Below are 23475 nucleotides of genomic sequence, written 5' to 3'. Positions count from 1 at the left end.
TTGTAATTTTATAATCATTCATTGTCCGTGTCCGTCAAGCATCTTATAGAACAACCCTCACTACCACGGTTCCCCCGCCTGCTAACCTTCCGGTTCCCCTGAATACCCCATCAGCCCTCTCAAACGTCACCGTTCTCTCAGAACCCCCAACATAAGGTCTGAGTTCACCTGCGCTGGTGCACTCCGCCAAAACCCTGCCGATTCCAACACTTACATCTCCCCCCTCAAAATCGACATCCTGGTCGATGCTCACCCACGTATACACCACCCTGCTCGAACCACTTCCGTCACCTCCTTTCATACACCGAAGAGAAGCCTTGAAGTGGTCCGATGCGGAGGGAATAGGACGCATAGGGAAATCGCCAAAAAGCGTCGTGAACTGCTTGACCGTGTTATTCAGACACACAGAACCTGTGACGCTCAACAACTTTTTCCCAACCTCCCAAACCTCCTTCCCGCCAACCGTATCCAAAATCCCATCAAACACCTCTTTTTCCTCGATGAGTTGTTGAATCGCCTCAACAACACTATCGTCAAAAATAACTTCATCCGCTCCCCAACTCTTAACTCTCTCTTGTATAGCTCCCATCTCTTCTTCCTCTTGACGTTCATCGAGTCCATATTGAAGAGAGGCATGAACACACACACCCCATCCCCTTCTTACAAGCATCTGCGTAGCCATAGCACCCACACCATCATGCCCTCTGAGCACTAGTATTTTTCCTTTTGCTTTGTTTCCTCGCCCTGCGCCGTTGAAGAACGTTCGAACGGCTCGGTAAGCCTGAAGACCGCAAGCAGGCAGGAGGGCGAGCTCTTCTAAGGTAAGCTGTGTTTTTGAAATCGATCGGGGATTATCAGGAGAAAGTGGCGTTGGAGTAGGTGTATAAACTGGGTAGCGAGAGTCATGAGGTTTGTGATCAGACTTTGATGAGGAATTAGAAGAAGAAGATGGTCTGGGAGGAGGCGTCGATATTGGGTCAACGAGAGCGGAAGGAGGAAGAGCTGGGTGTGGTATGGGATGTAAACGATGCCGGTCAACGACAATAAATTCTTGAAGTGCCCCACACTAGATCATGAAAAAGAACGATTAGCTGGGTAAGAAAGCGGTGGAAATCTACCCACCTTCCGCACGTCTAATAACCCGACGACCCACTCTCCCTTTTTGATGATTCTCAATCCGTCATCTTCGTCTCCAACCTCCATCACTCTACCAACAAAACTTCTTCCCGGGACGAACCCCACTTCCGGCTGTTTAGGTTTGGAGGGAGAAGTAATAACGTCGGTCGGCGCTGATCGGTTTCGTCTCAAGCTCCAACTCCTCTTGATCCTCGTATTATGACCACCTTCACTAGCCATCCGTTTCTCATACTCTGAATGATCCTCGCACCCAGAGGAGATCCCACAGATACTCGCATCAACACCATCGATACCCACCGCCCATATCTGGACTAGGACATGATCATCCGGTACGTGTGTCGGAGGCTTTCGATAGCTCGTAAACGAAAACGCACTCTCCGCGCGACCCTTTCCTTTACCCGAATCCTTGTCTTTGGAAAGCCATGAAAACCTCTTGGAAGGTCCTAACGAGGATAAACCGCGTGTGACTTCAACGCTAGCCATCGTCGTTTGTGCAAGTCCACTCCTCGTCAAGTCGACTTTGCCCACTTTACTGGATTCAAGGAAACCGGATGAAGGTGGTGGTGCACGGGGAAGTGTAAGGGAGGTGTAGCCAGGGGTGCCGTAGGATGGTAACGAGGAATTATGCGAAAATGGTGCCGCATGGGAGTGTGACGGTGTGGACGTACTGGATGATACCTCGTCCTCAGCTTGGAAGGTAGCAAGGTCTTCGAGGGAACGCGATTTTCGTCTCATGAGGTGAGGTTTCGCCGGAAATGCTGAAGTGGTACTTGCGCGTTTACTGGTGCATCGTTTCGGTGACGTTGTGTTGGATGCGGTCCTCGTTCTAGGAGGAGGGTCGGGGCGGCTGTTAGTCCCTTCATCTTCCTCTATTACTGCAGCCATGGTAGCCTGGTAGACTTTGTTGAGGTCTGAGGATCTAAGTTGGGAGACTCGAGAAATTGTCTGTGCATTGCGGGAAGCCTTTCTTTTGGACGTACTACTCGAGCTCGACGTCGTTAAGGGCGGGGGAACTAACCACCGTACATCCTTTGCCCAATCTTCTCCCACTCCATTCATCGACATCTCTCTGTTGTTCGCTTTCTCTTTTCCTTTACCTCTACTAGAAGAATATATGGAAGGTTCGGGTGTTGTTATGCCGGTCGACCCACTCAATGAATCATAAGAGAATACGGAATGTCCGTCTACCGAGGCTGAATCGGCCGACGTTGATGATATTGAGCACGTACTTCGACCTTCATGTCTCGTCGGCCGAATAAGACTGCTCGCGTTCAAAGGTTGGAGTGGAGGGGATGCGGGAGGGAGAGTAGTCCTTGTTATCGTAACAGTGCTGGCAAAGGACGTCCTAGGAGAGGTGTTCGGAGTATAAAATATATCATTGTCGGAATCGCTATCTTCGTCGCTGTTCGGCTCGGAGTCTGGCTCTTCTGTGACAATGACTTGTGGGAGAGACAATGAACGTGAATGTCGCTTGGAGTGAAGCTGTTCCTCCAGTAACCGATTCTGATGCTGGACTGACGTTACCACCACGAAAGTACCCAAAATAAAGAGCCAAACACACCTTAACTTCCGAGTGAGGTATCGATGCCGTTGATCTCAGCCTTGCAGCCTCCGATACGGTATCTTTGTACTCAAACGGCGCTTGTCCTCCCAAACTCTCTACTTCCCCCTGTAAAGCAACCCTCATCATCTCATCTTTAGAAGAATAGTAATCTTTCCGATCGACCTGCGGAAAAGAGTATGACTGTGAAGGCCGGTTGAGAAGGGTCTGCAGCAGTGACGGGGATTTTCCAACTCGTCTGGACATGGAGAACGATGGCCGTAAGGCGGTGAGTAAGGTCAAAACAAAAACTGACAATATGTATTTCCCATGACGTACGTGCCACATGTCACACCTTATCAAAAGGCTACAAACTGGCCTGTCATCGGTCCGGTCCGGTTCGGTTCAAATATTACAATAACCGAACCACCCGAGTCTGTTTGCATCTATCCCTCAACCTATGCCGTCTCCAAATAACTGCGACTCTGTAGGAAACTTGAAAGAACAGTTGTTCTTATACAAGTGCGAAATCGCAACGCTACGTTCTCAAAACACCTTACTACGCTCTCAACTATCCTCAATGGAAAAAAACGCAAACCAACTTTGGAACGATCTCTTTGACGGGGCACGGAAAACGAGCTTCTTCAAACGCGAAGCTACCGCACTAGCCATGAAAGTTCGGTTTCTAGAACAGCTTTTGAGTAACGCGGTGGATTCTGGACCATCATTGAATCGTGATATTCTGGAACGGTCGGCGAGAGAGCTGCATGATGAATTAGAACAAGGAGGATTGGAAGATGAGGATATCGTGGCGGGTCTGGACTCTCAGCCCAAGTCGAACGTTTGTAACGACAAGGCTTCACTCAAACCTTCCCAGTCGACAAACATTCGCCCTTATGTTCCCAGTTTTTTGAAACCGATTGCAATAGCCACCACGACAATAGAGGCGATTGGAAGGAACCGGCCGGTCCAGAATGTATGCTCCAGGACAACTTTCATCCTTTTACTTTCTGAACTCAGCTTTTTGGCAGAATTGTTCCTTGTCGCATCCCGATGATACTTGTTTCTCTGATGGTCCAACTGCGGAACAAATAAAAGCACTCTTGTCCTTCAAACGTCTAATCGCACCTCTTAGTACTGACCTAGGTTCTCTGGAGACGTCTAGCGTAGGATCCCTTTCTATCTACAGTCGTGAATCGTCCGACATGTCAGATTCCTACGGGTCCGTTCCCGCGAAAGACGCAGACGCTACCTTGGTCGAAGTCTCACCCTCGCAGTTATGCAAGTCTAGCACAACCTTTCCAGAAAACATGGTACCTTCTATTAATCCAAAATCTCGCATTCCTGTGAACATTCTAAAGCACTCTCGAAAGTCGTTGACTTCGTTGAATTTTCCACAAACATGTTCACCCTCTAAACCCAAACTATCCCGCCCAACTGCCTCGACGACATTAAGCAGCGCTCCAGTCACTCAGGAGAAAGATCGAACTTCAATCACCCGTCAAAGGCCGTCTTCTCGCTTGGCGAAGACGAAGACGGCCACCCCCCCACTTCACCCAAACAGTTTCAAGCGTTCTCAGCGACCCAAGTCACCTTCTGCCGGAAGGAATCTAAGGGCTACACGTACCGGAGCTATTCAGGCGAACAGAATTCCGTCAACGACTACACCGCAATCAAGGAGAGGGTGACCAAACGAGAGGAAAAAGTGTTTGTATACTAATAGTACATGAATCATTTGTTGTTTCCAAAAGTTACCTAGGTGTCATGTAGACCCTGGTCCGCCGACGAAAGCTCAATCCTACACATTTAATGATACGCTATCTCTGAATTCCCAACCCTCGAGCGGTGTTCAAATCCAATACCCAGTACTCGGTCGTTGACCGACCAACGTCCTTTTGTACTGAATACGTGCATCAAAGCACGTAAGGAGGCGAATGCCGTCCGGAGTGTGAATAGCCAATTCGAAGACTCTATCCTGCAACCAGAACGAGAAAAAAAAAGAACAAGAAAACACAGCTCTATCGTGTGGACCTGCCCTCCGAGGAAGAGGACGGATTACAAACAACCCACGTTTTTCTGGGTGGATGTTGAGTACGAGGGTGCCTCTCTTGGTGTGATCGGTCCCGACTCGGTGGTGTCGGTGTAATTGAGGCTTGCGAACGACACGTAGAGGGCACGTTAGACGGTGGGGAGAATGGATGTACCAATTTATGTCCTGCCACTTGTGTAGCCCACCTCTGTATACGGGTTGAAAATCCGTTTTCTGGATTCGAGAGTGAGGTGGTAGTAGAGTGAGGTGGTGGGGGGGGACGATGGCGGCGGCTCTGTGGGGCAAAGTCTGAAGGTTCTTGCTTCTGCTTGCGTTGATGAAGCCTCCAACCGAAGCGGCGGCTACCGTAGACAATGAATAGTGCGGCGAGCGTGATCAGAATGAGCGTGGCGAGTACTGATACTACTGCGATAATCGTAGCGTTTCTATGACTCGGGTTGTTACTACTGTTACTGTTCACATCGGCCTCGCTCTTGCCACTGCCGCTAACAGGAGCGGTACGGTCGGGCGTGGTTTCTGAAGTTGAAGAGATTACCGTCTCATTATCATATCTGCAATCAATGTCTGTCAGGAAAGCCGCGCTGTCAAGGACCGACTCGGGTACCTACATGTACTTCGCATAGTCAAAGAGAACAACAGAATCCCGGCTCGTGGAGGTCGCATTCAAGACCAGCTTATGTGGTTTATTATCCAAGCCACCGATAGAAAACACGGAGACGTTGTAGAAGAAGTTATTCCCAGTGAGATTGCTTGGCTTATTGTAAAACCCACTCCCAACAGATAGGCCGTCCAATGTGATCTTCAGATCATAGGTAACAACGACCCCTTTTGATGGCGACTCGTAGGGTATAATACAAAGTACATCAATTGCAATCCCTTCGCAAAACGATTCCCATCAACCAATTGTTTGACATAGTAAATATTTCAGATGCTCACCAACAAACGTGATTTCGATAAAGGAGACCGGGTCTTTGTCTTTGCGGTGAGTGATATCTGTCCACGTTCCACCAAACGCGAGGTCAGGATTGGGCTGAAGTGCGCAACCCTGGCATGGCGGGGCCCTGTTCCATGGACCTGTGAATCTGAGTGAGGCCTTAGACAAAGAATCTCCATGTTGGTCGTCGATGAATCCAGTCTGTAGAACTCCGACAGCAAAAGGCAGTCGAAGAAAATAATAAAAGAGAACGAAAAGAACGTGGGTGCTGGTTGCCAGCATGAGTGGGAGAAAAGGCCGAAAGAAGAACGAAGAACGCAACAACCATTGACACCTATTTATTCAAGTTCCTTTAAAGAGAACAGCCGCTCGGGCGTTGCGCATGGAAAGATCTGGTGATATACAGTTCAAATGCATGCAAACAGATCAAAGCTTCATTACTCTTGAAACGGCGAAAATGATGCCATCGCGCTGCACACAGGTTACACGGTAAACGGCACCTAGTCTGGACTGATAGACAGTCCTGTACACGCCCATATCCACGGACAGGGTCGACAGACAGTTCAGTAGCGTTTGTAACCGGTGTATCGAAGATAACTCGCCTCGTTGAGTGGTATTGTGGGGAGGAACGGCGTTAGGTTGATGATAGCTATTGTTAAGACAGTGACGAATACTGACCGAGTACAAGTTGTCGACCGCCATCAATTTCGAATGATTGGATCTTTCTGCCGCACTCTCGGAGTGCCTTTTTGGCAATTTGCCACAATGGCAGGCGTAGATTTCGTACCGTAAAAGATAATCATGATTATGATGCAAGAGGCTGAGAAGGCGAGGCTGATGTGTTGTAACTTGTGTGATGTTCGCAAGCCAATATAGCCACTAGAGTGAGAACAACAAACGACATGTAAGGAAATATCAAGGACAACGAGAGCTGAAGTTGCTTACCTGGATGATCCTGATTCTAGCATTGTGTATGCCACAGACAATGATCGTATTCTCTTGCAAAGCTATCATTACTAGTGACTGGCCGCTTGAATTCATGCTCATGAAATACGGCACTGAGATTTGAATCCCAAGAGACCACTATGATGCACTCATGTGCTGATTTCGATGAGTCAGAGGGAATCCTTTACTTAATGTCGCACTTACCGGTCAACGTGAAATCAATCGATGCGAGCAGTCAGAATGCAATACCGTGCAATGTCTCATCCAGAGTCCCATTGAAGAGCCGACCTGGATTTGGACAAGAACCTTGCAAGTGAGGTTCGGCAGGTCTCTCGGACGCGGGAGTCCTGTGCAACAGACGTGGATGTATAGGTGATTGAGAGCGCCGGCGCCAGTTGGCCAATGGTAGCTCACCTAGCGTGGATAGATGTCAAGAACCATAGCGAGGACCACGGCTGTTTTGGTGTAGATGTATGTCGCAGTGCTTTGAAGTGGGGATGTATGGTTGAGACCTACAAAAAATAACTCTTTGCGATGGATGTGCTTTGGGAAACCCGCACGGAGGATCACTACACTGCACCTTGCTACGCCATGAGTACTGTCTGAGTAACAGGGCTCCATCTAATCGAATAGATTGGCTTCGTTACGACTTTGGGATGGAGGAGGCTGGACCAGTGATTTGAGTGAAACTATCAGTAAACTTGAAAAAGTAAAATATTCGCGGAAAACATACTGCACGCCATGCTCGCCTTCACCACCCTTGTAGTTTCCGTTTCCGTTCGTAAAGAGATTGGTACAAGATTGGCATCAAATTAGCATTGTCCGCGTGCGAAATAGCTTGATAATACAGCTTGCAAAACCCTCACAGAAATAATATCAACGTCCCTCGATACCTTTCGACACTCATTGTACACAGACCTTGTCCCTGTAACCTTGGACAGCTGATGATATCTGTCGCTTCAGGTCATCCCAAACTTTTGCAGCGAGGAGTGCGTCCGGAGCCTCGCGTACTGAAGGAGAGTTCGACCATGGGAGTATTCACTCAGCTCCATCTAAGACGACGCCCTACGACGACCGGATCATCATCTGGGTGCTACTTTACTCTCAGACTATTGAAACGATGTTCCAGATATTGGATTTTCTTCCTGTTACGCCTAGAATTCTCCCAGCGTTCATCCACTCTACACTCTTTAGCTCGTCCTTCATCTAAGGGATCTTGGATACTGTTCCTGTCATTACAGTCTTGCGGCGACGGCTGGGTACTACTACCATGGCCACACCTGTCTTCAAGGCACTAGCAGTCGCAGCAACAGCCATCACAATTCGTACCACCTCTGTCCGTACCACCTCTGTCACTATCCCAACGGACGCCACCGAGGACGACGACAGTGACACCCGCGATCTAAGGCTACACCAGTATCTCATGTCTCTTTTAATTGGTACTCATTCTTTCGGTTGGATAAGATTTTGACTTGTAAGATAATTGCCCGTTTGCAGGTGCTGGTGGCTGTTCACAAGCTTAGCTGCATTGTACTTTTACTGACAGTCATATGTGCTAAGCTACTGGTTCTCCCAAATTGTTACTTATCCGGTAATTGAAAATTGAAACGATCGATTCTTCTCTTGCTTTATTTCTCCCCAGGCCTTTCATTTCAAGATTCTTCAAGATATCCATATTTATCATGTTCATGACCCGTGTTTACTCCTTTGAGCTCTATTTTCTCATAGCTGCTTTGGCTCTTGGAAAACCGCGCGGTTGGCCGATACCCAAAACTCATCAGAACCGTTTCCTCATGTCCAACGATACAGAGTCTCCCGAACTTCCTTCATTCAATCACAATACCCAATTCGTACGAACACAACCCCCCAATCCTGCCTATAAATTTGGAGATCGTGTCAGCCAGTCCGAAGAGGGCAAGAAATGGATGGAGGGAGAGAAGCTGGGATGGAAAACGTTTGATTCGAAAGAGAACTCGAGGTATGTCTGTATTTAGTTCGATCACTATCAGTATCATGGGATTGTTCTTACTACTCGCGTGCCAACGGACAGAGAACTTTACCAGCTTCTCCTGAGCGGCATATGTCCCCGACCTGTTGCTTTCGTGTCTTCGGTATCTGAAACTGGCGTTGAGAACCTTGCACCTTTCAGGTTTGCTCCCCACTGCTATCTTTGGTTCGGCAATGATCTGATTGAATTTGATGTTGGTCTAGTTATTTTAACACTGTACGCCGCATATGTCCTTCTAGACCAGATTCGTCAATGATGTGACGATACAGGTGTCAGCACATCCCCCCACTATATCGATTTCCATCAATGCCGGTATTGGCGAAAAGGATTCTTCTCGAAACATAAAGGTTATCCTATCGCCTAATACGATTCCTGACATTTCTCAAACTTGGACATATGTGTACAGGCCACAAAAGGGTTCACCGTGAACATCATAAGCGAGCCCTGGATTCAACAGGCTAACGCAGCTTGTATCAACAGCCCCAGGGACGTATCAGAGTGGGTTATCGCTGGCCTAACCAAGGAACCTAGTGTGAGGACTCACGGCCATATCCTTCTCGGTAGTCCTTTTTGATTCTCTCCCCGCCCCTCAGACCCTCGTCAGGGCTCCCCGAGTGAAGGAAAGTGCATTCAGCATGGAGTGTGAGGTATTGACCCCTCCTCGTTTTTTTCCTTCTCGTTTAAGATAACGCTCTGATTTGGGTGTCGAGCTGTTGCAAGTCGTAGATCTCATACCTGAAGATACACCTGGCGTTCCGTCCAGCTACTTGATCCTGGGAACTGTAAAGTTGGTCCACGTCCGTAAGGACGTTCTCAACCCAGACCGTAACGTCGCAGATCCCGACAAGCTCAAACCCATCGCCAGAATCGGGGATATTTCTTACACCAGGGTTACCGAAGCGTTCCGTTTACCGAGATTTGACTGGCAGAAGGAACAACCTAATCTTCAGCACGTGTTGAATACCTCGAATATGTGATATTCTGTGTAGTTAAACTTTTCTTCTGACGAAGAATGAATATTTCGTGGCCAGCACAGAAGGAATTGCGGCGCATGCTCAAGAAAAAACACGGTCGACTAGCGCTAACCCGAAATGTTTTCTCCGCTCCAAGCAAATGAAATACGTTCATTTCCTCTTTCTGGTTTTCTCCTTTTTTCCTTCTGCACCGCTGGTCTCAGCTCCACTAAGCTCATCTCCGCTTGTCCCACTGACGGCGCCTCCGGTCCTCTTCCTGCTGGTTTTGGGCTTATGATGCTCCGGAATCCATTCTTCTTGGTAACCACCTGCACCGGTAGCCTGAACGGATACGGGGACACTGACGTTTGCCTTTTTGGATTTCTTGGACTGTGGGACGAAAGAAAGGTAGGCAACGTAGGTTAAGCCGCCCAGGAGAGCAGAGACGACGAGATAGGTGGAAATCCTGCGAAAGAAAGTATTGGTTGGCCAAAGACAGAAGATGACTTTGGTGGAGTACGCACAACTTGAAATCAAACCAGGATCCTTCGGGTTCGACGATAGTGACGACAGATTCGTATACCAGTACGCGTTCTTTTTCATCCTGAAAAGAAGTGTCAATACGTGGTCGCTGAGAGATATTGGGAACACACCTCTATGAGGTGATCGACCCATATGTTGAGGAGCAGGTCACCAGGCTGATTATGAAAAGTTAAACATTGACAATGATGATATCGAGTTGACATACCTTGAATTCGCTGTAAAAATTATATGGAATCGCAATCTTTACGTCGTTGACGAGGGGTATATTATACGCGAGAGCGGTGAGCTAGGCAAGTCATTAGATTTCTATGCTGCAAGAGGCCGCTAGAATGACGCACATTCTTGAGGAATTTTTCGGTCTCCAGAGTGTGTACCGAGCCAGAGATGGAAAGGACTGTGATGTTTTTGCCGGTCTTGTTCTCGATGAGGACTGACAAGGCATTCTTCTCGCCGTTAACCACGTCTATTCAAGTGAGGTCGGGAACAAGATTGAGATGGTGTCATCTAAGCACGTACGACCGAATGGATTGCTTTCTGGCCACTGAATACTAGTAACAAGTTCTGGTGTTTCAGGAGCGTCGGGAGTGTCGGTCTCTAAATTTCCTACAAGAAATTATTTGCTCTGCGGGCATGATGTTGTAAAGCGAACATACCTGACTCTTCTTTGACGACTTCAACAGCAGATACAGCCGTCAAGTATACGGCACATAATGCAGCAGCGGCTTTCAGAAAACGCATTTTGATAGGACTGGTGAAAGCGTATCGCGAGCCACGTCTACAGTTACACGTTTGCACGTGGCTGCTTGCACAGTGTCACGTGTGAGCGTACTAGCGTTGCGTAAGAAACTTTAGGCCCGCCATATACTTACATCTATTTTGGTATCCTACGGGGTCCTTGGAACGATTCAAACTGACCGCTCCTTGCGAAAATCATGTTACTAATACCCAAAAAGGGATGTTTTTGCAGCCTCCCACATCACCCCAGCTCATTGCCATCTCCGAGAAGATTTTGATGGATCAGAACAAATGGCCCACTCGGACCCGATTCGGAATCTGAGCCCGATATAGTTGACAGTGACCATCCTCACTGCTATCTTCGATGACTTTCATTTCACGCCTTATGAGGTTTCATGTCCCTCCCACCGAAACACGAGATTGGATTGAGAGTCTCCAAGTCACCTCCCGGCTCTACCGGCATTAGCGGGGGTCCTGGTGTTGCTCGGAAACCGGTAAGTTAAGGTACCATGGAAAACAGATGCCTTTGATAGAAGCTCAAGCTCAAGTTCAAGCTCACATCATTACAGAACCCAACCAATTTGGGACGATAAAACACGGGATCAAACACGCTATCGAAGATCTCGCGATGATAAAAATGAAAAGAAATCACTCACGCTCCTCGTTCCCTCAATCCCCCATGGTTGTTTTGGTGCTGCTCCTCGTTGCCACCTTGCTGCTTTGCCTTTGGACTCGTACACGACGAAGGTCGGTTAATCCTCCGGGCCCCCCTTCATGGCCAATCATAGGAAACATTCTCAACATTCCCTCGGTGGAACCATGGCTGGCTTTGTCTGATTTGAAAAAGAGCTACGGTACCCGTCACTCACTCGTGTCTCTGTGAAGTCACTCATGAAACATCTGAAAGGCGACCTGATTTACCTACATGGTTTGGGGAACAAAGTTCTCGTCCTCAACTCTTTGACGGCCATCAACGACTTGCTTCATAAACGGAGCAGTGTCTACTCTCATCGACCCATCCTTACCGTCGCTAGCGAATTGATGCAATTGACTAGAGTCAGTAACCCCAGCTTCTCCCGTTCTTAATTTTTTTTAATGGTCATATGACTCCAGAGCCTTGTGTTCATGCCCTATGGCTCGGAATGGCGGGAACATCGTAAACTGGCACACCTGGCACTCGGCTTGACAGCGGTGAAGAAGTATCAAGTGATCCAGGAGGATATCACAGTCCTTCTATGCAAAGACATCCTCGAGACACCCCAAAACTTTCATTCTCTTGTCAGGCTGTGAGTATACTTTCTTTCTTCGTACCTTCAGGGTCTGGACTTTGATGGTATTGCTATCCAAGTGCCTCAGGTCGTTTAGTGATATCCATTACATACGGATTCTCAGTACCCGCAGGAAGCAAGGTCAGCTCAACATGTATCTATCGCCTGCCGTAAACACATTAACCTCTCCACAAAGTTCATCGACCTCTCGGAAAAAGCAATGGCCATATGCGGTGCTGCTGCTGTCCCGGGCGCATACTTATGTGATGCGCTTCCAATCCGTATGTCGCGAATCTTCTCTCGGGAAGTCATGTTTTGCCTCATGTCTGTACTTACCCTCAAGTCAAGCACCTGCCCTCGTGGATGCCGTTCCACAGGGACGCGGAAAGAGGGAAAAACGCGGCGACCCAGGCGGCAACGGAGCCTTTCAAGCGCTTCACTGACGATTTGGTAAATTGTTCCGATCGGAAGGTTCATCGTAACTGAATTTATTTATCTTCCCCTTCAGCAACGCGGTGCCGCTAGACCTTCTTTGGCCTACGATCTCCTGTGTGGTGAGATAGAGGAAGTTCCAGAAGAAAGGGCAAAATGGGTTCTGGGAACCATGTTTGTTGGTGAGTCCCCCCTGTACCCGCGATCTCTTGTGGCATGTAATATAACAATCCGTTCACATCCCCAGCTGGTTCAGAAACGGTTTGTGTTCTCCGAACTTCGTAACAAAAGAGGGAGCTAGAGACTCATTCCATTGATCCAGACTCATGGAATCACCATTACTTTCATCTTGGCAATGGCTCTCCATCCGGATAAACAGCGCATTGCCCAAGCCGAGATCGATGGGCTGCTGAACACAGAAAATCGAATGCCACTCCTCTCTGACTTACCCAACTTACCATATCTGAATGCCGTGATGAAGGAGACGATGCGTTGGCATCCGATACTTCCTTTCTGTGAGTTGTGGATCATGGATGTATTCCCAAACTGTGGATGATAATCTAGGGGCTCAGGCATAGCCAGGAGAACGGGGGAAGAGAGTGAATATGATGGATATACCATTCCTAAAGACACGGTCGTCATTCCCAACGTTTGGTCAGTAACATGATCCAGGAGCTCCGTTTTTTTTTTAGTCTCAACCGCGTTTTCCTCCAGGTCCGTTGCTTTCGCGCCAGACGACCGCTATGACCCTCATGAATTCATCCCGGAGCGATTCCTTCCGTCCAACAGCCAACCTCCTCCAGATCCTGCGTCATACATCTTCGGATTCGGGAAACGGTAAGGCGTGTCATCTACCAGAGAAAGAGAAACCCTTGGTCAATGTTAACTAACATCTTTTATCAAAACATAGGGTCTGTCCAGGAAAAGCACTTGGCGAAGGCACCGTATTTTTATTTCTAGCCTCTATTCTATCGACTTTCAAGATATCGCTTCCCGAGGAGACAGTGAAAAATCCCCCTTCCTTCCAGTCTGGGTTGACGAGGTGAGTTGTTTGAGATTCTCAAGCGCGGATTTGAAAAAAAATAATTTTCGCGTTCTCAGTTTCCCCAACCCGTTCAAATGCAACATCGTGCCACGGTCGGAAGTACATGCTGAACGAGTGAAGAGACGTGCAGAGCAATGTCAATCTTGAAAAAAACGATATTTTTCCACACACTCACCACCTCCCAATGTAATTGTATTTTAGTAGGTATGTAGACTAGATTGATCATGAACTGTAGTCTGTATCATGCGTTCAAATGCCCTCGAAATCTTGGAATATCAGAAGAATGTCCATTTCGAAGTACCATATCATTTACAAATTGAATTTCAACGCCACAATCCGGAAAGCTGTTGATAGATTACAATGTACAGATAGAAGACATAAATTACATACATAAGCAAAAGAAGGCAAGAAAAACAAACCACGAAAGGAAATTTTCAGTCCGTCCAACAAGAAGCAAACGTGGAAGGCAGTCGTGAGGAGTGACATCATAAGAAAGCAAGAGACGGTGAGGTGAGTGTAGAATAACAATTCCATGTTTACAGCTCCTCGATAAACTTGGTCCCTGTACCTGATGTCCTCGCCGAAACGCCGCTCTGAACCGACCACTTTCGCGTGTCAATAGCATTCAAGCTGGCGTCCTTCTTGTGGAGGTTGGAATTCTCGATAGGATGAGCAGACATCGGCTCCGGAGAGACACTTCGTTGTTGGGAAATAGTGTTTGTAGGAAACGAAGAAGAGTCTCCAGTGGCTGGTGGAATCGCCACCGGGGACGAGGGATTACTCTGAGTCACGAGTGCGGGAGGGTGAGAGGATGGTGAATCTGATCGATGACCAGCAATCGGTGAAAGGCCAGGAACGGTATGAGAATCAAAGTATGTACTTGATACGGATTCTCTAGCCATTGGCGGACTAAACGGCGAATCGATGCCACGAGAGTACGGATTCGGTGTCGGAATAAGAGGGCTCGACCCTACTGTAGCCGTGTCCGTGGTGTGAATTCTTCCCCTATCGCCTTCTTCACCCAAATCCCACTCATCGCCAGAACCGGCTTGCACCCATCCGGTTGGGCTGCCACCTAGTTTCATCTTCAAGCCATCGCCTCTCTTGTTATTCTTTCGGTTTTTGCTTTGAGTGGAAGATCCGCGAGCTTCATTGTTGTTGAAAATGTCGGTTACTTTGCTAAACCACCCCTTTGAAGGAGTTGAAGACGGATCATAAGTATACGATGCAGATGATGGAACGGATTGATGGGCATAACGACGCTGGCGACGTGCAGCACGCTCAGCATCCGTGGGGTCATTGTGCTTGAGCAGGAAAAATATGGCTGTACATGTAATGACGATGATCATGCAGAGGCAAACGACTAGGGCAATAAAACCTGGAGAGGAAAAAGAGAAAGTGAGAAAAAGAAAGCGACGGTGCATACAGGGTTCACGCACCTGCTGAGGATCCACCGATTTGAGGAGTTTCTCGCTTCATGATAGGAGGGCTGAGCGTTTCCCTTCGCTCGAGGTTCAGAGGAATAAGCATAATAGCCTCGAGAGTTCGATGGGTTGATATTGCTGATCAGTGAGCGGTAAGTCCTCGATATTGAACGAGTCGTTCGTTATTTAGACAAGGTGTGTCATAAACTGTGAAAGTGTTGAAGAAAGGTCGTCAGTCGCCGTGTGGAGCAGGTCCAAAAACGGATTATTCGGCGTTTAACCACGTGACTCTAATGCGTTGATACCCGCACCGCTGAGCTGGAGAAACTAAACTGAGGACGAGGTTTCAAACATGATTATTTAAACTGGCAGATAGATAAATAGGTACGTATTCAACTGACGTAGAAATGATATGGAACATGTCAGAAATCAATACCCCTCCTAACTCAAGAATCCAAACTCGCTTGAAGGTCTAATTCGCCCGGATCAGAGCACCGGGCCTGTAGATCACCAATGGACACTAATGGAACATACAACGTGGACGTAGAAGGATTTACGAGTTGATAGAAGTCCACGCTCTCTGAATTTTGTTAATATGACAGTAAACACCTCAGGACAAAACCTCAGGTTGACCTTCGTACGCACCTCATTGACGGATACTGGAAGTCGGGACAAGAGGCATGCTGAGTCCTTTCAGTTCCTGTGTTCCACAATAGGTCTTTTCGGATCCAGATCTTTACCTGACCGATGTATTCTAATTGAACGGCAGTGTGTTGCGGCTTCGGAAACCATTATTCACTGGGACCAAGAGGAAAGGGCATTGCGTCTCGACGATTGTAATCCAGGTATTCAACATGCACGGAAGAGCTCGAGCGGTTCTTGGGATTTCAGTTATTCGCAAAATTGTACCGGTATTCGTGCTCTATAATATCAAACATCAATTTGTTTGTACCCTTTCACCTGTAAAATGGTCCGCGTTAAGATCAAAAACTTGGAAGTAAAGAAAACCTGGAAACACACCCTACTGTCCCGCAGCTTGTCTAGATACAAATCTGCCAGCCATTTGCAGCTCTCATAATGATTTACCCCTTCGGTCTTTTGACATTTTTCAAGCTCGTCTCGAACCAATCGAGTCTCCATAGCGCGAACCCAGGATTCACGGAGGTGGGCATCGCGAGCTTCAAGTTTAGCTGGTTTCCGCGTGAATTTTGTAATTTAGTCCCGATGAACAGTGAACGAGAGATATGTACCTTGAATAGCGGCTTTTGTGTCTGCGTCGACTGCCATGATGTGGTGGTCGTGGTGGTTGTTCGTTAGATAGAGCGCCTCCGCCAACGCGGGTAGCGCCGGGCTGAGTGTCACACAAACTCAAACATGCACCTTTAACCAGCCTAGCTTGCCCCTCATAAGTACTCGCTGATATCTTCAATAACCTCTTTGCTGAGCCCATATAATCACATGTCAGTCCTCTGAACCGGTATACATAAAAGCCCGGCTCAAGCGAGTTTCAAAGCATACAGCCATGACCCGGCCTTCGTATCCCTTGAGCCTCCCTGCTGAAAACCCTCTGATCACTTTAACTCATCGTTGGTATAATTCCTCAACACTTTCTCTTTGAGCTTGCTAACCTAGCTTCGTGATATTCAGCGAAGAAAACACTGTGGATCATTGAACTACACAACGGTCAAGACGCACGCCTTACGCCAGAATTGATTGACGGAGGCTTGAAACCTGCTTTGGATGCTGTTGAGCGGAGTTGGCGTGATGGATGGAGAAGGTTGCAACAGACCAAAGATCAAGATGGTGATGCCCCAGGAGATGATGGGAAAGGAGCATTGATCATTGTTGGAAGGAGAGATCAGGACAAGTTCTTCAGTAATGGTGAGCCTGATGCAGTTTTTTGACGTTGATATTGAAATTCGTGATGCAATCAGGGTTGGACTTGACGCGGGTAGTGAACAACCCCAACTTTTTCCCAAGTAACCCTCTATCCAAACATAGCTCAAGTCCTAGAAATGTACTGACAGCTTTTAGTAACCTACAACCCATTACTTCAACGTATCTTGACATTCCCGAGTAAGTGCTACTCGTTCGAAGACTGAACATCAAACAAAGCTAAGTTACTTTCAGTACCCACAATTGCTGCTATAAACGGTCATTGCTTTGCGGGAGGGTTTATGCTATCTTTAGCTTGTGACTACCGGGTGATGGTAGATGGAAGCAAACGAAGAGCATGGCTATGTATGAACGAGGTGAATATCTGTGCACAATTTCCAGCTATTCCGACAACCTAAACGTAATGCAGATCTCCTTCGGCTCAAACTGGCCGACATCTTTTGGAAGGCTTCTTCGCTCCCGATTTGGTAGCGGCCAACTACAACGAAAGATTGCTCTTGAAGGGCACCGCTTCACTCCCCCGGAGGCACTGGAAGCGGGAATGATAGATCATATCGTGGCAGGAGGTACGAAGGAAGTGTTGCAAAAGGCAGAGGAGGTTGCGGCTGAATGGGAGGGGAATGCTAGGGGTGGTGTCTGGGGTCTCATAAAGGTAGGCTGTCTAGCTTTCGTCTCTGGTGAACTAATCAGGATGTTCTACGTGTACAGGGAGAAATCTACCGAGATGTATTGGAAGGTATGATGTTGGACGTGAGGACTCCGACACCGATCAGCGACGACGCTGCGGCTAAGGCCAGGCTTTAACACGTATGTGTTTAAATTTGCATACACAAAATAGACCTTCTAGTCGCTTGCAACACGTTAATATGGTCCTGTTTGCTATTATTGGAACGGTACGACTGCTTCGATCACACGGAGGCACCACCCATATAAAGAGCATCACCCAACTGAAGTAAATAGCAACCGTTTCCTTTCTTCTCTCCCTCCTTCCCACTTCTCAAGGCTGCGCCTTCCATAAAGTTCCCTTCCCTGCTTACGATGCAACTCGGACTCTCTTTCTCTACGCTTCTGGCAAGCATTTTATTGGCATCCAGCATCGATGCTCGTCCTGTCGCCGAACCCGTTGGAATGGTAAAATTGCCGATACGCCGTGTTGAGCAACGCAGTACCGATGTTCATCCTCATGTTGTCGGTATTTTTCTGTGTTCAGTGCAATTCATGCACATGGCTTACCGTTTTTTTCCCGCAGTATCTCCAACAACATATTAACCGCGGGAACAAACGACTAGCGCTCATGAGCGGGAGAGAAATCCCTTCCGACGATGAGCTCAGACACCGTATTCTGAAAAGACTGGACGCCATCGATCGCCCTCGGTCGAAGAGGTCGAACCACGTTGGATTGGCGGGTGGCAAAGCACCAGTGGCCGGCCTTTCTCTGAATTTGAAGGAGGGAGATGCTGCTCAAGGGAATAGAGGTGGCAAGCAAAAAAATAATGGTACTCCTCCCACTGGTAACACTCGCGGTAACGGTACTCCTCCTACTGGGGCCGGTACTAATGACGGTACTCCTCCCACTGGTAACACTGGTGGTAACAGTACTAGCGACGGTACCCCTCCCACTGGTGACACTGGCGGTAACGGTACTCCTCCCACTGGTAACACTGGTGGTAACAGTACTAGCGCCGGTACCCCTCCCACTGGTGACACTGGCGGTAACGGTACTCCTCCCGCTGGAGCCGGCACTCCCCCTGAAGGTGTACAAGCTGCCAACCCACCGAGCGCCAAAGATTCCCTGGGTCTTGACATCGAGTATGTTTCTTTTGATTTTCTATCCTGAGTTTCATGTTTCTGACCTTCTTTCACTTTCTCAAGGGGTGCCGACCTCAGCTTCCTCGCCACCATTCAGATGGGCACCCCTCCCAGAGACTTTTCGATCCTCATGGATTCCGGATCCGCAGATCTGTGGGTCGGGTCAGAAAATTGTCAGACCGCTCAAGCTGCGGCACCACCTGCTGGTGCTGCGGGTCTTCAAGCCCGCGCTCGTGGTGGTGGTGGTGGTGTCGGTAATGGTGCCGGTAATGGTGCCGGTGTTGGTGGTGGTAATGGTGGTAACGGTAGGGCTGGTAATGGTGCCGGGGCTGGTGGTGTTGGTGCTGGTGCTGGTAATGCCGGTAATGGCGCTGCTGGTGGTGCCGGGGCTGGTGGTGTTGGTGCTGGTGCCGGTAATGCCGGTAATGGCGCTGCTGGTGCTGGTGCTGGTGGTACTGGTGGTAATGGTGCCGGGGCTGGTAATGGTACTGGTGCCGGTGCTGCTGGGGCTGGTGCTGCTGGATGTGTAAGCTTGCCTTCTCGCCTCAATACCGATCCATTTTTTTCATTATTCATTCAGGGAAACCACAAATTCCTTGGTCCTCAATCCTCTAGCTCGTTCCAAGATTCCGGAAAGGCTTTCCAGGTCACCTACGGTACCGGTGCTGTTGCTGGCACCATCGTTCAAGACAACATAGTTGTTGCAGGACTCACGTTGAAAGCACATACGTTTGGTACCGCGCAGCAAGAGACGCAGGACTTTTCGGATAATAGCGTGCCCTTCGATGGTCTGATGGGCTTGGCTAAATCCACCCTATCCGAACAAAAAACTCTCACACCGATCGAGGCTCTCGCGAAACAGGGACTGGTGAAAGAAGCCATCACTTCCTACAAGATTCCAAGACTAGCTGATAACAAGAACGACGGGGAGATCACGTTTGGGTATGTTCATTTTTCTTGTTCAAAGTAACCCTTTCCCAATATCCATCTAACGCGCTTTCCCCCCCCTCCTCAGTGGTCTGGATAGCACGAAATTCGATCAGCAAACGCTCGTGTCCTTACCCAACGTCAACAAGAATGGGTTCTGGGAGGGTGCTATGGACGATGTCACCGTAGATGGTCAAAGCACCCAGTTGCAAGGTCGTACCGCCATTTTGGATACCGGTACTACCTTGATTATCGCCCCTGCTCAAGATGCTGCCACTGTTCACAAGTTGATTACCGGTGCTCAAGCCGATGGTCAAGGAGGTTTTGTCCTTCCATGTACCTTCAATCAAACCGTGGCACTCTCCTTTGGTAAGGCAACATTTGCAATCGATCCTCGGGACATGATCGTTGGTGGACAGCCGGTTGCCCAAGACCCACAGACAGGAGAGCAATTGTGTCTTTCGGGTATAAGCGAGGGAAATATTGGAGGTGCACAGGAGTGGTTGGTAGGGGATGTGTTCTTGAAGAATGCGTATTTCAGTACGGATGTGGGTAAGGACACTGTTTCGCTGGCGAAACTTGTTTGAGCAGTTGGCTATGCTTTCGTTGTACATGCTTTGCTTCTATACTTATACTTGTAATCTTGCTAGTGCATCGAAGAATGGTTCCATTTGCTGTATAGCTGGATTTAATTGCCCTTTATTGTAACGTCTTGGTCGATTAGTGGTTAAATCATCTCGTTGTGGCAGTGCCATTTGGCGTTTGACATAACCGAGAAGCCGAGGGCTCGACTCCCTCCCGAGACAATTTTATTACTATAATTTAGTTTTTTCTAAAACCCGTTGGTATCCTCAAACTAAGTATGATAGATAGATAGATAGATTACACGACGTGGTCCCTGAAATTCGACGCACAAAAAATGCCTTGTTCGAGTTGGAGTCTGTGTACATGTCTTGTTATAATGAATAGTTTAATTGATACGATTACACTACATTATACCATATCTGCGTAAAAATGGAACCATCCCAGCCCGGCGCGGGAACAAAGGTAGTGTTCATGGTAGTGAGCCGCTCCACGACATCTTCAGCTGTCGGTCGAGAAGTAGGTTCCTGACTCCAGCACATTGCCATGAGCGACCACATCAAGTCGTCAATAATTTCCGAGTCAGCACCCGAAGGACGTGAGGGACGTTTCCCAGCCAGGACCTGTAGTGCAACCGCCATCTCGTTCACTACATCATGAAAAGGTAGGAGTCCAGTAAAAATCTGTGAAACGGATTGTGGGTCGGGTTCTCGGGAGGTTCAAAAAAGAACTCACCTCGTAGCATATACAGCCATATGCGTATATATCACTTTCCTTGGATATGAATGAGCCTCCCTGCAAAAGCTCCGGTGACAGCCACCTTGCTGTCCCCATGGCACGATCGGTTGATGTCGTGAAATGGATTCCAACAGTATCGGTAACACGGGAAAGACCGAAATCGGTTATGCATGCCCTTGCATGCGGAGTAATCAAGATGTTGAGCTGTCCAGCATTTTATTCAATGGTGTTGGTTGGTTGCAAAGGCAATGTGCAAGATACAGCACTAACAGCTTTTAAGTCACCATGGACTATCTTCATGCTATGCAAGTAACATAGACCAGCAGCAACGTCAGAAGCCTAAAACACCGTTTGAGCATTGTATCAGTGAAAAAAGGGTGGATAGCCGAAACCCACGAGAAGATGATGGTTAACAGACTTCCAAGGTGTGGCCTGTAGAAATTCCATCAAATTACCTTTCTCCATCCACGGGGACACCAAAGAGAGTCGTCGGTGAGTATCGTCGAGGTAGTATATTCCGAGAAAGGGGAGCACATTAGGATGCTTCAGCTGTCTCCAAACAATTGCTTCTCGAAGACACCCCTACTCGGTAGAGCCAGTCAGACCGGATTCTCAGGAATCCAAGAGAAGCCCTTACTTTGAGCAACTGTTCCATGGGGGAATCACGGAACACCCTGATAACTTTTAGACACACTTTCTGAGGCGAACCCTCTGACGAGTCAAGGACACCCTCCCAGACATCTCCAAAACCACCGCCACCGACGGGGTGTTCTCCGATTTTCCTCACGTTGTGAATCATCAGGCATTCTGGGTAGAGACCCGATTTCTTTGAAAGGTGGACCATAATTGTGAACATCGTCGTCCTGAGTTGCTGAGATATTCCAGGGTAGTCAACCAGCTGAACGATATGTCAAGTCAATAATGACATTTCATTCGTGGAAACATGATTGACAACTTACCGACTGTAATAAATCAAGCCAGAACTGTGCGTCTTCGCCGATTTTGTTCACTATTTTTCTGCGCTGTTGTTCGTCTTCAAGAACGACCCCAAGATGGGCTAATTCCTTTTCACACCCCTCTTTAGTTTGCAAACATTTCCGCAGACCCCTGTGAGATTCATTGACGCTTGGAATCGAATTGTTTTTGTACGAATCACTGGAGCTCGGGGAAAGAGGACTCTGCCTTTTGATCGTCGACGTACTTGGCGCGCTCGAATCCATGAGATCGTCTTTATCAGTTTTCCTTCCTGTAAACGGCAGTAGAGCGACATGACTTTGTAGTTCTAAAGGTTCGGCCAGCGCTTCTGAAGACACGTCCTTGTTTTCGTATTCCTTTAGAATCATCTCCGTAGGTACTGCAAAATCATTCCCAATTGTATCATTTTTGCCTTGCACTCCTGCAACATAAGGTTTTTCGGCGAGACTTGGAGTCACTTTCTGATGTATCGTGATCGCGTTACGATCATGGCTATTGTCGAGTCTGGCCTTGGGCTAAAAACCTTGTAAATAACATCCAGGCGAACTGTGTTCTTAAAGTCTCGCGACTTACAAAGTGAGTGGGATATCTCCGATCTATTTCTAAGCAGACGTCGCTAATCAGATCCTTCAGACGGTCATCAAGTAAAGCGGAGAGCTTCGCGCGAGCTTGATTCCGCTTCGGATGGAATTCTGGTCGAGCAGAAAGATAAGACACTGTGGATCGTAGTAAATAGCCACTCAGCAATCCGTAAAATTCGACGAAAAACCATTCTGGAATGGGCACCTAGATCTCTCAAAGATGTTCTGCGTAGCACCTCGTCACATACGTCTTCGGAGTGTTCATAGAGTTGTGCCCTCGTTAGACTATTGAGCGTTTTTCGTGCGGTACTATTCTCCCTGTCTGATAATGGTCAACTATTGGGAGGACAATTAAGCACATACTAAAGTACTCCTTGTGCCGTGTGAGTGCCCAAAAAGTTGTTCAATTCCTTGGAATGGATTTTGAACAAGCTACGATAGTCTCTGTCTAGCGGAACATGCCCATGTGAGCGACGGAAGGGAGAGGAGACAGTATAAGAAGGAAGATCAGAGGGTTTGGAATGTATCATCGATTAGTTCAAAGCCGTGCGAGCGTGAAGTGGTAAATTTTGAAGTGTCAACGGCTCATCTTATCTTATCAGACTCCTGACCCTCATGATCCTTCGTACGAGGTTCAGTATTCCTATCTGCAATATATACGGCCGAGGCGAGTAAGGCAGACAGGAAATCAAACTGCAGAGTGACACCTATACTTTGGTACAGGATTTGCGTGAAATTATAGCTACGGACTGTAGACTATACAGAACTCTTCAACTGGGCACTTTCGGGCACTCCGCTCTAACACCGATCACTGACCTGGATGACAATCCGGGGTTACCTCCAATCACGCCTGCAAGCGGATTTTGGGCTTGAGGGAGGCCAAGAGTATCGGCAGCTTTTCAGTATTAAAAATCTACTGAGGGTTCGATAATTCAAACTCCACCTGGTTCCGC

The 23475-nt window shown here is 48.0% G+C and overlaps 11 protein-coding genes and 1 non-coding gene across 15 annotated transcripts; 6 read left to right on the top strand and 6 right to left on the bottom strand.

The window, feature by feature from the left end:
- Nucleotides 1-43: 43 nt before the first annotated feature.
- On the bottom strand, nt 44-2964 carry E1B28_011483 (uncharacterized protein; the record flags this gene model as incomplete). The annotated part of the gene is made up of 3 exons (XM_043156520.1): nt 2699-2964; nt 1123-2646; nt 44-1066 (listed from the first exon to the last, which is right to left on the bottom strand). The coding sequence occupies exons 1-3, from the start codon at nt 2942-2944 to the stop codon at nt 44-46; spliced, it is 2793 nt and encodes a 930-aa protein (XP_043006307.1). The 5' UTR covers nt 2945-2964.
- A 164-nt stretch (nt 2965-3128) lies between these two features.
- E1B28_011482 (uncharacterized protein) lies at nt 3129-4380 on the top strand. Its single transcript, XM_043156519.1, has 2 exons — nt 3129-3653; nt 3709-4380. The coding sequence occupies exons 1-2, from the start codon at nt 3138-3140 to the stop codon at nt 4363-4365; spliced, it is 1173 nt and encodes a 390-aa protein (XP_043006306.1). The 5' UTR covers nt 3129-3137; the 3' UTR covers nt 4366-4380.
- Nucleotides 4381-4695: 315 nt separating this feature from the next.
- E1B28_011481 (uncharacterized protein) lies at nt 4696-5943 on the bottom strand (the record flags this gene model as incomplete). The annotated part of the gene is made up of 3 exons (XM_043156518.1): nt 4696-5278; nt 5336-5603; nt 5664-5943. 3 exons carry the CDS (start codon nt 5941-5943, stop codon nt 4696-4698), a joined length of 1131 nt encoding a protein of 376 aa, XP_043006305.1.
- Nucleotides 5944-8178: 2235 nt separating this feature from the next.
- Nucleotides 8179-9582, top strand: E1B28_011480 (uncharacterized protein). Of its 2 annotated transcripts, none has more exons than XM_043156516.1 (6): nt 8179-8584; nt 8657-8755; nt 8818-8830; nt 8884-8961; nt 9021-9146; nt 9208-9582. In XM_043156516.1, exons 1-6 carry the CDS (start codon nt 8289-8291, stop codon nt 9301-9303), a joined length of 708 nt encoding a protein of 235 aa, XP_043006303.1. In that variant the 5' UTR covers nt 8179-8288; the 3' UTR covers nt 9304-9582. The 2 variants fall into 2 exon arrangements, with proteins under 2 accessions (XP_043006303.1, XP_043006304.1); XM_043156517.1 differs by having other exon boundaries at nt 9021-9112; nt 9179-9565.
- Nucleotides 9566-10889, bottom strand: E1B28_011479 (uncharacterized protein). Its single transcript, XM_043156515.1, has 7 exons — nt 10764-10889; nt 10627-10713; nt 10449-10573; nt 10316-10396; nt 10221-10265; nt 10092-10171; nt 9566-10033 (listed from the first exon to the last, which is right to left on the bottom strand). The coding sequence occupies exons 1-7, from the start codon at nt 10846-10848 to the stop codon at nt 9739-9741; spliced, it is 798 nt and encodes a 265-aa protein (XP_043006302.1). The 5' UTR covers nt 10849-10889; the 3' UTR covers nt 9566-9738.
- Nucleotides 10890-11172: 283 nt separating this feature from the next.
- On the top strand, nt 11173-13766 carry E1B28_011478 (uncharacterized protein). Its single transcript, XM_043156514.1, has 14 exons — nt 11173-11339; nt 11415-11699; nt 11753-11901; nt 11959-12131; nt 12194-12254; nt 12310-12394; nt 12457-12563; nt 12622-12727; nt 12793-12806; nt 12868-13060; nt 13118-13199; nt 13260-13382; nt 13456-13587; nt 13647-13766. Exons 2-14 carry the CDS (start codon nt 11474-11476, stop codon nt 13735-13737), a joined length of 1542 nt encoding a protein of 513 aa, XP_043006301.1. The 5' UTR covers nt 11173-11339; nt 11415-11473; the 3' UTR covers nt 13738-13766.
- Nucleotides 13755-15283, bottom strand: E1B28_011477 (uncharacterized protein). The gene is made up of 2 exons (XM_043156513.1): nt 15030-15283; nt 13755-14968 (listed from the first exon to the last, which is right to left on the bottom strand). The coding sequence occupies exons 1-2, from the start codon at nt 15118-15120 to the stop codon at nt 14127-14129; spliced, it is 933 nt and encodes a 310-aa protein (XP_043006300.1). The 5' UTR covers nt 15121-15283; the 3' UTR covers nt 13755-14126.
- A 98-nt stretch (nt 15284-15381) lies between these two features.
- On the bottom strand, nt 15382-16345 carry E1B28_011476 (uncharacterized protein). The gene is made up of 4 exons (XM_043156512.1): nt 16265-16345; nt 16035-16204; nt 15660-15974; nt 15382-15594 (listed from the first exon to the last, which is right to left on the bottom strand). Exons 1-3 carry the CDS (start codon nt 16299-16301, stop codon nt 15945-15947), a joined length of 237 nt encoding a protein of 78 aa, XP_043006299.1. The 5' UTR covers nt 16302-16345; the 3' UTR covers nt 15382-15594; nt 15660-15944.
- A 191-nt stretch (nt 16346-16536) lies between these two features.
- On the top strand, nt 16537-17714 carry E1B28_011475 (uncharacterized protein; the record flags this gene model as incomplete). Its single annotated transcript, XM_043156511.1, has 7 exons — nt 16537-16600; nt 16662-16895; nt 16949-16993; nt 17049-17090; nt 17145-17266; nt 17320-17562; nt 17619-17714. 7 exons carry the CDS (start codon nt 16537-16539, stop codon nt 17712-17714), a joined length of 846 nt encoding a protein of 281 aa, XP_043006298.1.
- A 234-nt stretch (nt 17715-17948) lies between these two features.
- Nucleotides 17949-20233, top strand: E1B28_011474 (uncharacterized protein; the record flags this gene model as incomplete). The annotated part of the gene is made up of 5 exons (XM_043156510.1): nt 17949-18098; nt 18160-18719; nt 18783-19245; nt 19300-19661; nt 19735-20233. 5 exons carry the CDS (start codon nt 17949-17951, stop codon nt 20231-20233), a joined length of 2034 nt encoding a protein of 677 aa, XP_043006297.1.
- Nucleotides 20234-20355: 122 nt separating this feature from the next.
- E1B28_011473 lies at nt 20356-20452 on the top strand. The gene has a single exon. It is a non-coding gene; the product is annotated as a tRNA-His (tRNA).
- A 100-nt stretch (nt 20453-20552) lies between these two features.
- Nucleotides 20553-23095, bottom strand: E1B28_011472 (uncharacterized protein). 3 transcript variants are annotated; one of them, XM_043156508.1, is made up of 9 exons: nt 22886-23095; nt 22728-22831; nt 22515-22657; nt 21926-22456; nt 21604-21864; nt 21363-21548; nt 21237-21305; nt 20964-21170; nt 20553-20911 (listed from the first exon to the last, which is right to left on the bottom strand). In XM_043156508.1, the coding sequence occupies exons 1-9, from the start codon at nt 23050-23052 to the stop codon at nt 20630-20632; spliced, it is 1950 nt and encodes a 649-aa protein (XP_043006295.1). In that variant the 5' UTR covers nt 23053-23095; the 3' UTR covers nt 20553-20629. The 3 variants fall into 3 exon arrangements, with proteins under 3 accessions (XP_043006295.1, XP_043006296.1, XP_043006294.1); XM_043156509.1 differs by having other exon boundaries at nt 22515-22831; XM_043156507.1 differs by having other exon boundaries at nt 20964-21305.
- Between the last annotated feature and the right edge of the window lie 380 nt (nt 23096-23475).

This window comes from Marasmius oreades, chromosome 7 (genome assembly GCF_018924745.1).
Source record: "Marasmius oreades isolate 03SP1 chromosome 7, whole genome shotgun sequence".
In the NCBI taxonomy this organism is placed as follows: Eukaryota; Fungi; Basidiomycota; class Agaricomycetes; order Agaricales; family Marasmiaceae; genus Marasmius; species Marasmius oreades.
Note: the sequence above shows the minus strand (reverse complement) of the source record. Positions and strands in the feature narration are given on the sequence as shown.